This window comes from Rhinichthys klamathensis, unplaced genomic scaffold, assembly GCF_029890125.1.
Source record: "Rhinichthys klamathensis goyatoka isolate OS25496 unplaced genomic scaffold, OSU_Roscu_1.1 h1tg000358l_1, whole genome shotgun sequence".
NCBI classification, from domain to species: Eukaryota; Metazoa; Chordata; class Actinopteri; order Cypriniformes; family Leuciscidae; genus Rhinichthys; species Rhinichthys klamathensis.
In genome coordinates, this window is record NW_026606867.1 from 1,549,882 (window position 1) to 1,564,862 (window position 14,981).

Sequence of the window (14,981 nt, forward strand, 5' to 3'; positions counted from 1 at the left end):
AAAAAGATGATAAACTTCTCATCTGGCAAAACACCGGTGTATCATATTTTTCACAACTCCCAGTATTACTCTGAGATTTTCCCATGGTGATTACACTGTGTCTGTGGTGTTCTTTATTCTAATCCTTGTCAGTCTGAAGCATGGGACTGCTGGGTTGTTTTATTCAAGCAATTTACAGGTTCATTTCCTCTGGAGTAACTTAAGGGATCTACATCTAGGGCACAATGGTGATACCCACTATCACATTGATTCTCTCAAATATATCCAGTGTCTGACTCACCTGGGCATCCGTGGGGGCGGAGCCTTGATCCGGCTGCTGTGGCTGGGCTGACGATGCACTGATGGTGACATTTTTGTCCGAGCGGCTGCTGCTGTCACGGCTATGTGATTTGTGCCGATCCCTGCTGCTGCGTTCACTGCACGAGAGAGACACACACAGCGACGGAGGTGAGGGAAACGCTGTCGCCATGGCGATGGGAGCAGGGAAACACACTCACACTAATGACAGGATAACCACCATCATCATTCTCCCTCTTCATCCTCTCACTGACACGTGCTGGCTTCCTCTAGCGCCGTCTCATCCATGTTCTAGCTGGAGCATCTGGTGCAAACTGGGTTAGAGGCAGTGAGCTGTGACGACCCTAATCCAAGCACAGCTTTCTCTCCCTCACTCTCTGGCTCATTCCTGTCTTTTTAGTCATAGCTAATGTCTGGTAAGCCTTAGAATAAAACAAAACTGATAAACACAAACAAATACAGCACTACTGCACACAGATGCTCTCTCTCACACACACACATTCTATCAAACAGAAGCAGACATAGACGTCTCGCTCTGAGGAAATCTTGACATCAGCAAATAACTCTGCAAATATCTGCAAAGACAGCATTCGATCTCACGCTGTCTGTTTAACAATATACAGCAATGAGGCATGAAAATTATATTGTTACAGTAACTGATGCTCGTTTCACAACCTAGCATCCTAACGGTCATAGAACCTCACAAAATAATGATTTGGAACACTCTACATGTGCAACAAAATTCCCCACAAAAATAGTGCTGCACATGGAAAATTTGACTGTCAATTTATTTATCAATAGAGTTTGACGTTGGCATATTGATAAGCTAATGCAGCTAAACTAGGTTTTGGAGACGTCAGAAGATGCGTCTGGGATTTTAATATTTTGACTGGAGAAAAATAAACTATACCAGTGGTTCTCACCTTTTTAGCTAATAATTCACTACACAAAAGTAAGTTATTCATTTTACCATCGTAAAAAACACAGTGTTATTTTAATATCATTGATATACTATTATAGTTTTGTTCATATTTTGATTAAGATTTAATTTTTATATATATATTTTTCATTTACATTTCAACATTTTAGTTATTGTTTTGTTTTTGTCATTTTTTAAAATCATGTATACCTGTATAGTTTTTAAGTTTTAGTTTATTTAAAGAAAGTTATTTATTTAATGATAAATTTTGCCTTGGCAACTAGCTGAAATAAAATGTTTAAGTTTTTTTATATTTTATTTTATTTCAGTTAATGTTTCTTTTTTTTTCAAGACAGAAAATGTTTTTTTAAAGGTTTTGGTTTTAGTATACTATACTTGCACTGCACAAGAGTACTACAATTTTTAAGTAAGCATTGCTTTTTTGCATTCTGTGATAGGATGACCAAATTGGGAGCTTTGTCCTACGTCCAGGAAGACGTAAGCTGTGTCCCATCTTTGTATTGTATTTCTTCCCTTACAATACTACAATAAGAAATATAAGAAATACTAAAAATAAGATTGCCTTTTATCCATGTGCACAGCTGTATGTTCTAGCTAGAGCGGGAAATTTATCAACCAACACATTAGTAGAGAAGGATTTTTCCGCTGTTGACGACTAGACGGAGCAAAGGATTTAGTGTGGTCCTCATAAAAACTTGTTAAATACAGCGACACCAGCCAGGACTTCATCTAGACACATTCTGGATAAGAACATCCTGATAAACCTGCCAGATCCAACAAAAAATACTGGTTCAATATGCACTGAATCCGGTAAAACTCCTTTAATGTTTGCATAGTCTAATAAAGGGAAAAAAAACTCGAGGAAATTTATTTTAGTATAAAATGTGATTTTTACCTGTTGCTCAGTTTATTATATTTAGCAGACTGAATAGGTTCTGTAGAGTAAATAGGCTATATTGTTTCACTTGAACATGGGTAAACTGAGTGCCAGTCATTTTATCTATCACACACGTGCCCTGCATTGTCCCGCAAAATCACATACAGTCCTGCAACAGAGCAATAACCAGGTGGTCACCCTAGTCCGTGACACTATCAGAACAGATATGCGACCCACCAGCTGAGAACCACTCAACTATACTTTTCTAAAGTGACTCTCTGATTATAGATCAGTGAGTATGTATACAGATAATGCCGTATGAGGATTAGAGAATTGCTTTAGTCTTACAATGACTTCTAACTGTTAAGTTTGGAACAGCTAGTCATCACAGACCCCGACCCCCCTGTTGCTTAACTCTAATCCTGGACAGCCTGAACGAGATTGTGTCGTATTATAGAACATCTACAGCTGAGCCTGAGGGACTAAGCCAAACAGCTGCTACAACATAGGCTTGCCGCGATAGACGGTGTTGACGGTGTTACCGGTTTTAAGCCCCATCACCGGTGACATCACTTTCCCACTGTGACACCGCGATGTCTTGACTTTTTTAAAGTATTCGTTTTTGCTAAAAACTTACACACGCAAGGTCTCTCGCTCGCTTTCCCTCTCTCCCGTACGCGCGCGCTACGCGGTTTGAAGCACAATCTCTGTCTCGCGTGCGCGCTCGCTCTAGATTCCAGGAGATTTTAACTATTTTGCGGTATAATTAGTCGATCACGAGTTGCTCAACAGGCAGATATATAGATAAACTCATCTTCCAGGCATTTGACCGACCAGGTTGACACTTCATGCCTGAGAAATCGGGAGTGTGGCGTGAGAGCGTGTGAAAGCAATCAAATTAGAGGTCTGCACGGGCTTTAAACTGAAGCCCGAACCCGGCCCGTACCCGCGATCATTTAACCCGACCCGACCCGACCCGACCCGACAATTACATTTACATATTAAGCCCGAACCCGACCCGAACCCGAGGTCCATTCTGTTTCTCACAGCAATACCATTTTTGCAATATGCTATGTTGTATTTAATGATTGCTTGACATATTAAACAAATACATGTAGGCGCAGCGGCCCTATCAGCAGGCAGCACAGCAGTAAGAGAAAAAACTTACCAAGTAATTTTTTGCTTTATCAGACTCATGGTTTGCTTGTTGTCGTCGGCTGTTTATTGTGACTGAAATAGCGCGCGAGAGCGGTAGCACATGCGCAAAACAGTTTTGTGATATAAATGATATGATAAAATAAAACAAATAATTAAAAATATTATATTCATATATCATTATATTTGAGAGAGAGAGCCTGTATGCACATATTGCACATCTGCGGACGTAGCCTATACTTTCTCTCTCGCGCGTGCCGGTCACCACAACACAGCAAGCAGGCAAAGCACACGGCACGCAAACTATATATAGCCTATTTCGTTTTTCTTAGTTAAACCCGAACCCGACCCGAACCCGAGGCTGTTTATTAACATTAACCCGAACCCGACCCGAAACCCGCACATTTTTCGGGACCCGTCGGGCTCGGGTCGGGTAGCAGACCTCTAAATCAAATGCGTGTGTCTCGCGGCCAATGCGTGAGAGTTGGCAGCTCTGTAAAAGCTTTTTAACCCCCACGCCCCGCCCCCCACGGTGATACCGGGATTACCGGTGTTGTCAAACGTCGATTAACCGGTGGGAAATTTTCCTCACCGCGGCAACCCTACTACAACATTCAACAAAGTACAAAGTTCAAGATTTGTGAACAGCCATGTATATGAACAATCAATTATTAAAAAACTATATTTGTCTACCACTACTCTGAATTTTGGGGAGAAAGCATCCACCACTGGTTGTCCACCAATGTCTACGGTGGGTAATTTGGGTATGATGTGGGAAAATATAGCCTATTAATTAAAAATATATATATATGTTCTCAAGTAATATTTTCATATTTTCTTATACATTTAAAAAAAGTTTAAACACCTATTTAAATAGTTTAATAATAATAATAATAATAATTCTAAATAATATATTTTAAAATAAAACATTTGTTTAATGAAAACCTTACCTGAAATTGGGTTTAAACCTCAAACAGATCTTTAACTGCTACACCACACCATATTCTCTAATTGTTCTCCCTTCATGACTTCAAGACTAAACTTCTTTATATTTGCTTTTAACAGTGCTAAAGGTCTTGGCACTGAATTCCCCAAGAAATTCTTTAAAAATGCAATCAATGAATAATACAACAAAGCCCCTTTTCCCAGCAGTGCAGATCTACACAACTTTGTGTGTATTGCAGTATTGTAAATACCCTGCAGGAAGCATGGGAATGTAATTAGAAGTTATATAAACTGGGTGTTGAGGCTGAATGGGAGAGGCAGTATGATAGCCCCTAGTGAAACACTGAGGTGTCCGTCCCCACCCAGGCATTATAAATGTGTGTTGATGTCAAATGTGGAGCTCAGCTTCGTTTGGAAATTGAAAAAAAGAAGAAACAAAGTAATCCTGCCCACTGAGCCAAGGGAAAGTGGCCAGATCAGTGTATGCTATAGACATAGACAGAGAGAAATAGACAGTCTGAAACTGGTGTGTGAAAAATAAAGTGAATATGTTTTAATAATCACTGTTTTAACTATCATTTGCACATCTTCCACGGACCATTTTTGCCATGCAAAAGATTAAAACCAGACTGAGTACTAAACAGGCACAATTACCGTAAGATATGGAGATGATCGAATTCATCCAAAAATAGTTATTGAATGATAGGAGTATTAACGAAAGGAAAGAGTCGAGATACACAAGTAAAAAGTGGCAGGAAGTTTGAAAGCCAACAGAAAGAGGACATGCATTTGTGGCTTTCTCATTGAAGATGCATACATTCTCTGCTTTCATGCTGGAATTCCACAGGCCTGTTTGGGCCTTTCACTTGAGTTTTTTATAGGAAACCTAACAATAGTGAAGCTCAATAAATAACTTCCTAATTACAGTGGGTGGGGTCAAAACAGTCCAAATCTGTGAGCAAACAGTCATACAAGGATTAACAATTATGTATGATAGGAAACCACTCAAGCAATCTTACAATTGTTGCGCACCCAAACTAAAATCTTGAAGTTCAACCTAACAGGCCTTATTTTGTTTGTTTAAATGCATCTAGAATTACACAAATAGAGTCTTCATCTAATGTGAGCATATTTCATATTAATCATTTTTGTGAGACTAGTATTTATTTTTAATGAAGAAAAACTACTGAGGGAACCTTTAACCAAGAATATTTCTTTAACGTGTTATTACGACACTGATTACCTTTTCAAAGTAATAATTTAGAATCATCAGAGGCAATTCTCAATAATTTAATCTGAAAGTAATTAAAGACATCCCGTCACTAATGAGCAACAGAATCATTCCACAGACAAATTCACTTAATTTCGTTAATACACTTGAAGCTTGAAATAAATGCAAAATCTTTTCATGATGATAATATTAATTTTCTGCATGAATAAATCTGGAAAAAAAACAAGAGAGGAGAAAGAGAGTATGATGTGTACTGTATGCATATGTGAATGCACATGAGGCTGTTCAGCCCTTTACCTCTGTTTGTTTGACCCTCGTGACCTATTGGAGTGGTGGGAATAACCAGAGTGGATAGAATCCGTGTCCATGGCAATACTGTCTGTGCTGTGATTGGTTTAACACAGCAGAGGGAGGAATGCAGAGACAGTGAAAGTGCAGACGATGATCAGGACATACATGAAGTTGCGCAAGATGACAGGATCGTCTCTAGGGGCTTTCTGTTATCAAGCATTAACCTAAAGAGAGAAAGGAAAAGATTTTTAAACAAACTCCTACCTTATGCCATAAATACATCAAATACAATACAATCATGTTATAATAATGTACATTATTGAATTTAGAGCTCTTAAAAAGGTCAGGGCTATCTCAAGTCAGTAAAAACGAACTGCAATACAGCGCAGTAGTCTGGTTCCAGAAATAAAAATCCCATTAATTTTCTTCATAGAAGAATAATTTATTATTAATAATAATGTATTGTTAAGACTGCCACTGCCGTGAAAGACTGCAAATTATCAAGTTAGTCTTCCTACACTCTCAACCTATATATTTGTTTAAACATGCACTAAACTATCAAAAAATCTAAAGTTTTAGATTTACTGCGGCATCGCTAAAGTAGAATATTTTTTAATTTAATAATAAAAAATCTTCATATTTGTTAACCACAAAAAAAACACTTAAAACTCAACCTAACAGCCCACATTTCGTACTTCTTTTTACATTGCTTTCCTCCAATACAGTGACAACAAATGCATTCAGAACAGAAACAACAAACAGCAAAGCCTAAAGCACTGTAAAGCACCTCTGCTCGCATCAACAAGCTCAAGGTGCATTTGGTTTAGTACTGCTCAACTTTAGCCAGTTCAGAAGCCAAACTAATTTTTTTTTTTTTTAGCAAAAAACACATTTCCCTTCCGCTTCTTCCATCCTAGCTGGAATATATCTGCTAGTGATCAATTATTAAAGAATGGAAGGTATGATCCTTAGGATATCTACTGTAGTTCATTACTATTCAGATATTCCTTTTCATATGCCCCTATTGCCCGCTCACTTGAACTCTTGTGGAAGCTATTTTTCTTAGCCGTTCTGTTCTGTTTGAGCCTTTTTGGTCCTCAGTTCTTCAGCTTCAGGGAATTCTGCACTGACTGTTGGGTGCTCGGTTTCATGGCGTTGCTTTAAATTTGATCTTTGAAATTGCGAGGATACACCACTGCAAAGCAGACATAAGCATTTCCCCACACAATTCAATCACATTTAGCCTAAGCCAGCATGCTGGCCTGGTAATGTTACTCATAAGCCCTGAACAAAAACATAAACAGTTATTCTGGAGGAAAAAACTTTTAACATCACACTGAGAGTCTCATGAAGCTAGCAAGCCAAGAGTATCAAGGCTCTATACTGAGACTTCCAGCACAGACCTTGTGCATTGATTTATCCACTCATAAATTACTCATTTGAAGTGCACACAAGTTCTAGTCCCACCTGCCATCTCAAAGAAAGCAACCAACACACACACACAGGCACACTTATAAGAGGATTTACAGGTCTAAAAATTCGATCACAGCATGGCACAGCAAATTTATTCCATCACAAGTCACTTTCATTAAACCATCATGATGGAATTAAATTCTGCATTATACTTTCTTCTCTTCACATTTCCTACCAAATGCACTAGGGGTGGGAGAAAAAATCGATCCATCGATGCATCGCGATTCTCTCTCCAACGATTCTGGATCGATTCTGAGAATTCCAGAATCGATTCTGAGCTTAGTTTTTAACCAGATGTGCGATGACGTTGAGTTTGCTTTAGAAACACCCGTATTCTGCTTGCTTCCAATTCCTCACACACATACACCACTCGAACCTTCCGTAAATAATCTTTCATAAAGTTCGGAAAGGTTGAAGCGAATTACAAGGACATTCACAGGCTTCATTGCACAGGATACGCTGTGAGAGACGCGCGCTTTCTTACACTTGAAGTGTGCTGTCTCGCCCGTCGGTATTTTCCTTACAAATGCTCTACGAAGTCATCATTTATGTGGTTTGGAATGCAGTGGACTTTATATTTAAAATATGAACCTCACTAACAGAAGGCTGCTTTCAATTTCAAATGCTGACGCGCGCTTTGTTTGTGAGACTGCTCGCGCATGCGGCTGTGCGACTCCGCGACTCCGTGTAGTGGTTTAATGTAGCCTACTTGTGCAAAATTAACGTAAACACAGCCAGTTATGTCTTAAGGGATTAAACGGACAGGACACACCGCATTACTTCTTTAATTTCAAAAGAGATGCGTGCGTGAATGCAGCTTAATAGATCTCCCGCAGTCTATGATGTCATAGTAAAAACAACAGTAAAGATGAAGAAAAATCACTCACAGTTCTTGAATGGAAAACGTTCAGATAATCGGTAACACTTTATTTTAAGGTGCTTGTAATAAGCAGTAATTAACAGTTAATACGACACTTATAAGACCTTATAAGATGCATATAAGATGCATATAAGCATTAACTAATTATAATAAATAAATTAAATTAAAAAATAAATTTCTCAAGTATCAATACATTGCACTTTTAGAACAGCCGAACAAACATAAATGGTAACACAAACTCCCAGTCCCTTAAAAATGGACCTTCCCAAGAGGGAGTAGTTTCCCTGATCTCTTCAGGGCCTGGACCTTTAATTAACCCTTATATGAAGTAGTTAATGCTTATATGCATCTTATATGATAAAGAATCGTTCTGGAATCGGATCGTGACTCCCAGAATCGGAATCGGGTCGGATCGTGAGGTGACCAAAGATTCCCACCCCTAAAATGCACAAAGTTTGGGGGCCTCAAATAACAAATTTCTGTCATGCCAACTCTTGGAGTGTTTGGATCCAAAGAGGCAATTTCAGACTGCTTAGATAGCCAATCAATACACAACACGCTGCTGTGAGCAAGTAAGACTGCTGCTGAACAATATAGCATACATGAATTACCCATAGCAGATCTATACAGGTGGAGCTGGGGAAGGTGGAGGGTTTCTGAAGGTGCTGCAACTGCTACAGTAAATGCTGACCAAGTATTTGAAAGTTGAGCAGCGAGCTCACTGGCTACTGATACATCAGCTGTACTCTATAGAGAATGATGTGACTGCAAGCTGATTGAGTTAAGGACCTATCAGCCTGCGCCATTTAGAGTTTCATGACAGAACATTGTCTCTTGTGACGCTTTGCAGACTCTGCTCTGGCTGTGTGCATTTATGTGTTTCGGAGGAGGCGTGGCTTTGAAGAGTACTCTGAAGGGAGGTTGGGATTGAATGCTTTTAAAGCTAGCTTGCTATTGCTAGCCTCTCCGAAATTGCCAAGCCTACATTTAATACATTTAGTCAAAATTCACTGCGCTATTCACTGCAAATATTTACTCTAACTGCATTATTTAAGCCTATCAACATCTGTATATTTTATAGGTATTCATACCATCCTCTTGAAATCAGAAGATAATGATAGTAAACTTTGTACTGTAGAAAAAAACTATTGTTTTGAGCATGTGGTTTACCTTAAATGGGACTCAATTGCTGGTTTATCTAAAAATGTACAGGTAATTTACGAATAAACTATGTTTCTGATCAATGTGTGGTATGTGAGTTTGCCAAGATACCACTGACCACTTTCAAGTCCTCATTTCTCTTATCAATGGGAGAAATCTGACCTGGACAAGAACACATAGCATTCCTCTGGGGTTGCCTCATAGTGCCCTGAAAACACACAAACACACGCACACACACACAAAGAATTCCTCTAAAGTTACTCCATGTACACTCATATGCACTAACAGAAAGTGTATCAGGTTAGGGAAGCTGGGGGCTTAGCATTTTCAAGTTATTATTATATCCTATCACAAAGGAGAAGAAAGCAATTACAGCCAAATGTTTTACAACTTCAGACAGGTTTCACTCTTCTTATCTCAGTTTTAACACAGTGTGTCGATCCATTACTATTCTGGAGACAATTCAAGGGTTGCTGCATATTTCACAGGGCAGCATAGGCCAAATAAATCTCTTTTGTAAAAAGCAGGAATGCAAGGTTTTGATGACTTTGATACGTGATCTGTCTAGATGACCTGTCTAGGCTGTTTAAATCTGAAATCTGGGATACACAGATTCCTAATTCAGGGTGAATAGTTTTCTAATCTTACCAGACTTGCTCTATTGACTTTAATCAGTTTTCAGAGTTCAGATAAACAATAAATGGGAGAAACGAACAGTTTTTTTTTCTCCAAACAAATGCTTTTTACATTTTTTTTTATTGAGATGCAAATTTAGATAAACATTTATCACTTGTATTTCACATACTGTGTATTTACCATACATCTCAGATTCGTATTTATCAAAAATTCAAATTCGCACATAGAAAAGAACAGAAAAAAACAAAATGAAAAAAATGTGTACATACTAGGAAGTGATCTTTCTGTATACTGTAATACTGTACATTGATTTGTGAAAATACAAATCTCTCTGTGCTTTTTTAGTCTAAATCTGGGCCTCAGTTTATGGGCACAGTATCTTCACCATTACATTCACAAGAATTTCATGGCTCTGAACATCTACTTAGTGTTTGAAGCGAATGCTGCAATAAATGTAGAAATTTTCCTTCAATGACCAGTGACCTTCAATTTCAGCCTGTCTGTCACACATTCCTATTGTATGGCTTCACAAGACTTGGAAGACATAATATGAGTCACATTTATAATATTTTTGTGCCCTTCAAAATCTCCATTCCCTATTTATTGTCATTTTATTGGAAATGAGCAGCCAGCATTATTAAGAAAAATCCTTTTGTGTTCTGCAGAAGAAAGTAAGTCATACACTGTAGAAACAGTGGCATATTTTAATGTGAGCTGATGGACAGTTGCTACTAGAGCATATAGTCAGAATGTAGTGCTAACTGGAGCAGGAGAGTCCCTGGAGGCTTTTACATTTAGCCATCAAAACTCAGATTTTCACAGCCATTACACCTACAGCGCTAAGACACATCATTTGACAGAAAGGCCCACTCAGCCAACATAGCCTTTAACATATGTTCAAAGCGCTGAGTAATGCATATCATATACACACATGTAGAAACACACATGCACACAGAAGACTTTCACATTTGCCCTAGAGGCAGTCATGGATGATCAAAGGCAGAACAATAACATTTCTTCACCTTACTAAACAAGAATACAAGACAGGCAGAAAGACAGAATCTTAGAGCAGAAAGAACGAGAGCGAAGGGGGGAGGGACAGTGAGAGTGAAAGGTACAGAAGCAGAGAAAAAAATACACTGTATTCTTCAGATTGAGCAAGCGTGACTGACACATAAAAGCAAACACACATAAACTGACATATATTAATGCAGATAGAAATAAAACAGGATATGTACGTATGCATGTATATACACAGATATATACATATCTGCAAACATCGGCTAATCTTAAATTCACCATAAAAATCTAAATTGACAATTCTTATTTTTTATGGAATAGGCTAGAGTTTATTATAAATTATTTATCCATGCACATCATTATTTTTTTTAATTCATGTTCGCTCTTAATCTTTAATCAAAATAACTTCCCCTCCCTCTCGCAATAACATATCTTCTCTTGACATGTTTTTCAGCATGAGGGCAGAACAACCAATCACTCGCATGAAATCACTGCAATAGCAAACCACAACCGACGATCCAATCAATTCCTGATGGACAAAATCATGTCCCGCCCTATATATTTCCTTGTCTGAGAAGCCGCTTCACTCAGACACCACAATAGGGAAGAAAAAACTAAAGCATTGCATGCTTTAAATTTAGCATTGTCCATTTAAAAAAAATGTCAAATTGCTTGAAGCTATTCTGCTCATATGGGTGGCACAGGTTTGATTCTGGCCTGCAATATGTACGAATACCATTTCTCCCGTTTCCTAATAATTTCCTACCACTAATTTTAAACTGTTAGTTAAAATGTAAATACCCCAAAATAAACCCATAGATATTACACAATGATTAATGTTCCCCCCTTGTCATGTCTTCAACACACACTGGCTTTTCTCCAAGACTACTGGAGGTTTCCTTAAGGAATTCACATCACAGAAAATGTAAATAACATGTTTGTGTGTGTATATTATGGTGAAATGGACAGAGAAAGAGAGGCACAGTGAGTAAGACTACAAAATAGAAAAAATTGCATTATAGAGCCTTCCTCACTTTAATCTGGGCGTTGAGGCCAGATGGAAATTAAATAATTGTGTCAGACATTGGTAGCTCTATATTTAGCCAGCACAATCCACAGAGCAGCTCTCTTTCTCAAACTGTGAGTACAGTCTGTCTCTAAGGAGTAGATGTGGGGAAACCACCATACATGCTCACACACGCTCACACACACACACATACGAATAGTAGTCAAAAAGTCAAAATAGTAGTGTAGTCCTCATTTAGATGAGCTTTCATTCATATGTTCCTAATGCATTTCATTCATGCACTTGTGAAACATCCAACTCTCACACTTGCTACGCCACACTTCTTTATAGTATTTTAAGTATTTGGATGGTTCAAACATTAATCTCAAGTGCCATATAAACCAGCATTATTCTGTATACAAATACTGCACTTATTATTTCTAGATATAAGCACATGCAACACCTACTTTTGAGTATTGTCCAGAGTGATAGTTAGTGTAAAACTGTTCATACACTCTTAAAGTAGCATTGAATGTTTCAAGTACCTTAACCATCAATGAATTAATAAAAATGAATAAACCATTAATTTTAAGAAGATTAAAATGATCTTCACACTAACTAAGAATAAACTAGCTATTTTAAGAACTGATTACTGAAAGGTTCTTTTTCACTTTATTTTTAAGAGTGCTAACTGCTGTCCATGCTTGAAAGGCCACTGACGCTGGCTGGATAGCCCATCGTCTTTCCAATCGCTCTTCATCTCACTGTAAAAACATAGTAATTGCAGCTAAGGCAAACATTAGCTCTAGAGGCATTTTACAGCAAGGCTTCCCTGTCATAAGTGTTGTTAACGCTCCTGGGTGCTGTTTGAAGAAGCCTTTGCTAGAAGTGTTATCAGGTCAACATGTTGTGGTGGACAGTAAGATACTATGAAATTAAAACTGAATGTGTGTGAGTGAGTTTCTGAATGTCTTATCAAGTCCAATGTTTTCAGGCTTCATGCCTTTCCGTGTTCTTCCTTGCGATACTTTTTAAACAATGATATTTGGTGAAAAAAAAAAAAAAACCTAAGCAAAAATGAAACACTGAAGTATTAAACATAAGGAACAATCCCATTTTAAGACATGTGGGTGGCAAATGTGTGTGTAGCAATAGAAAGATGGTTTATAAATACATTCCAGGTACTCAAACAACAATGTGGGAGACCTGTTTCTTCGTGGTGTTCTTGAGATAAAGTTTAGTGTTATTTTAGTGCATGTGAACATCAAACTTTTAGATAGGCCAATGCATAATTCATGCGCTGTCAGATATAATATTCAGAGTTGAACTGACAGATTAAAAGCCAGAGTTTGCAAGTGAGTGTTGTGTTGTTTTCTGATGTGCAAAATACAAAAAAAATGTCTGCTTTACAAGAAAGACTGCCTCATTGCTTATTTCTAGTGCTTTAAGAGGAGAAACACTTCCACTGCTTATCAGACAGAACAACACAGCATACAACACATATCAGAAATGCACATGCTGTTAAAATACCTGTATGCTAATTTGTTACTAACACAACACTAACTTTTTCACTAGTTTAAGTACTTTTTTAGGTTTCACAATTCATTGATATGAGGGTCCAACATCATTATCTGGCCTAGATTATCTGGCAGTCGTTTCCTTAAGAAAGAGACCAAAAAGCACAAGGAGATGGGAATTTACGTCAGATGTGAGCAGTGTGATTCTATGTTGAACGAACGTGATTACACCAGGCACAACATTCCAACCAACCAATCAGATTTGAGGGACAAGTTTACAGTTTATGTCAAATTTAGGCTTACATCAAGGGTTAGGTGCTTCTACATCAGTGTTATTCACATATCATTTAGGCTGATTTCAGGGATAAGTTATGAGTAGAGTTAGGTTTAAGGGGTAGGGATAGGGCTAGGACTAAATATTTCCATAGGAATGTTGTTCCAGGATCAACAAAATATGTTGACCCAGAAACATGTCTAAAATGGCAAAATCACAGTGACAGTGATTCTATACTCAATGCAATAGACATGTCACTTGATAAGCAAGTCAAGATAAGGAGCATGTTACATGTTATTTTACAATAACAACTTGCAGTAAGTAAGGACACCTGTATCTGAAGAAAAATGTAGCCTTTGTGTATGCCCAGTAAAATTAATTCACATCATAATTTTGGAGAGATGCTCTGACTAAACATTAGAACAGACATTTGTTATTCCACACTTAAGAATAGAGAACAAAGTCAGAGAATAATGTGAAGTTAAAAAGTAACCTCAGCCAGCAATCATAATAAGCACATCCATAAGTGTTTGTTGCCTATTTGTAAAAAAGGAGATAGATAGCCTACTGCAGACCCATGCACCCTTTTAAAGATAATCAACCCCACCCCTTTTTTTGTCATGATTAAATGATTTACACCTTATAAACAAAAGAAAGGAAATTAGTCAATCAGAATTAAGGTTAAACATAAGCATCAATTTACCCTCTGGCGGCACCTAATCCAACGCAATTCTTTACGCAACGTAAAAAAGGCACAATGATATGTTTCATTCCTGCAAGCCGTTCGCTGTTTCCATCCGCACCACGCATTCAAAACAAAAATGATCCGCTTTGATATTGAACATAATACATTCGTTTCATTTTGCAATAATAATTTCGAGTGCAACCCCTCAGCCTAAGAACACTCTGTGATGAAGAAAAGAAACGGGAACCGCAAGAGGTCATAAATCGCATGTAGCTCATGGGCGTAAATGATAGCGTTGGGAAGACCGGTTCATTTGAAAGATTCGGTTCGTTCGGACGGTTCATTTCAATAGACAGGTTGAAAGGAGATTCACCGATTCGTTTCATAGCTCATAGTGCTCCAGAAGCAGTAGCATTTTGATGTTAAATTATGGGGGGGGAGTATAGGCCTAACACAATAATAAGAAAATGTAATAATAAAAGTAATACAAAAATAAGAATAAAAAAATCAAATATTAAAAAAACACTATTATTTAAGATTCAAAATAATGTATACAATTTTGGACTAGGGGCGCGTTTCCCAAAAGCATCGTC

At 37.8% G+C, this 14,981-nt stretch overlaps 1 protein-coding gene across 3 annotated transcripts in view; it reads right to left on the reverse strand.

The window, feature by feature from the left end:
- The window catches only part of vangl1 (VANGL planar cell polarity protein 1), a 42,022-nt gene that overhangs the window by 25,826 nt on the left and 1,215 nt on the right, over positions 1 to 14,981 (reverse strand). For 2 of the 3 annotated variants that reach the window (XM_056232960.1, XM_056232962.1), the window contains exons 2-3: positions 5,743 to 5,960; positions 281 to 416 (exon numbers count right to left, since the gene is read on the reverse strand). In XM_056232960.1, the coding sequence (XP_056088935.1) occupies positions 281 to 416; positions 5,743 to 5,813 (207 nt within the window). In that variant the 5' untranslated portion in view covers positions 5,814 to 5,960. Of the gene's footprint in view, positions 1 to 280; positions 417 to 5,742; positions 5,961 to 14,406; positions 14,684 to 14,981 lie in introns of those variants that run through there. The other variant, XM_056232961.1, reaches the window with a different exon arrangement.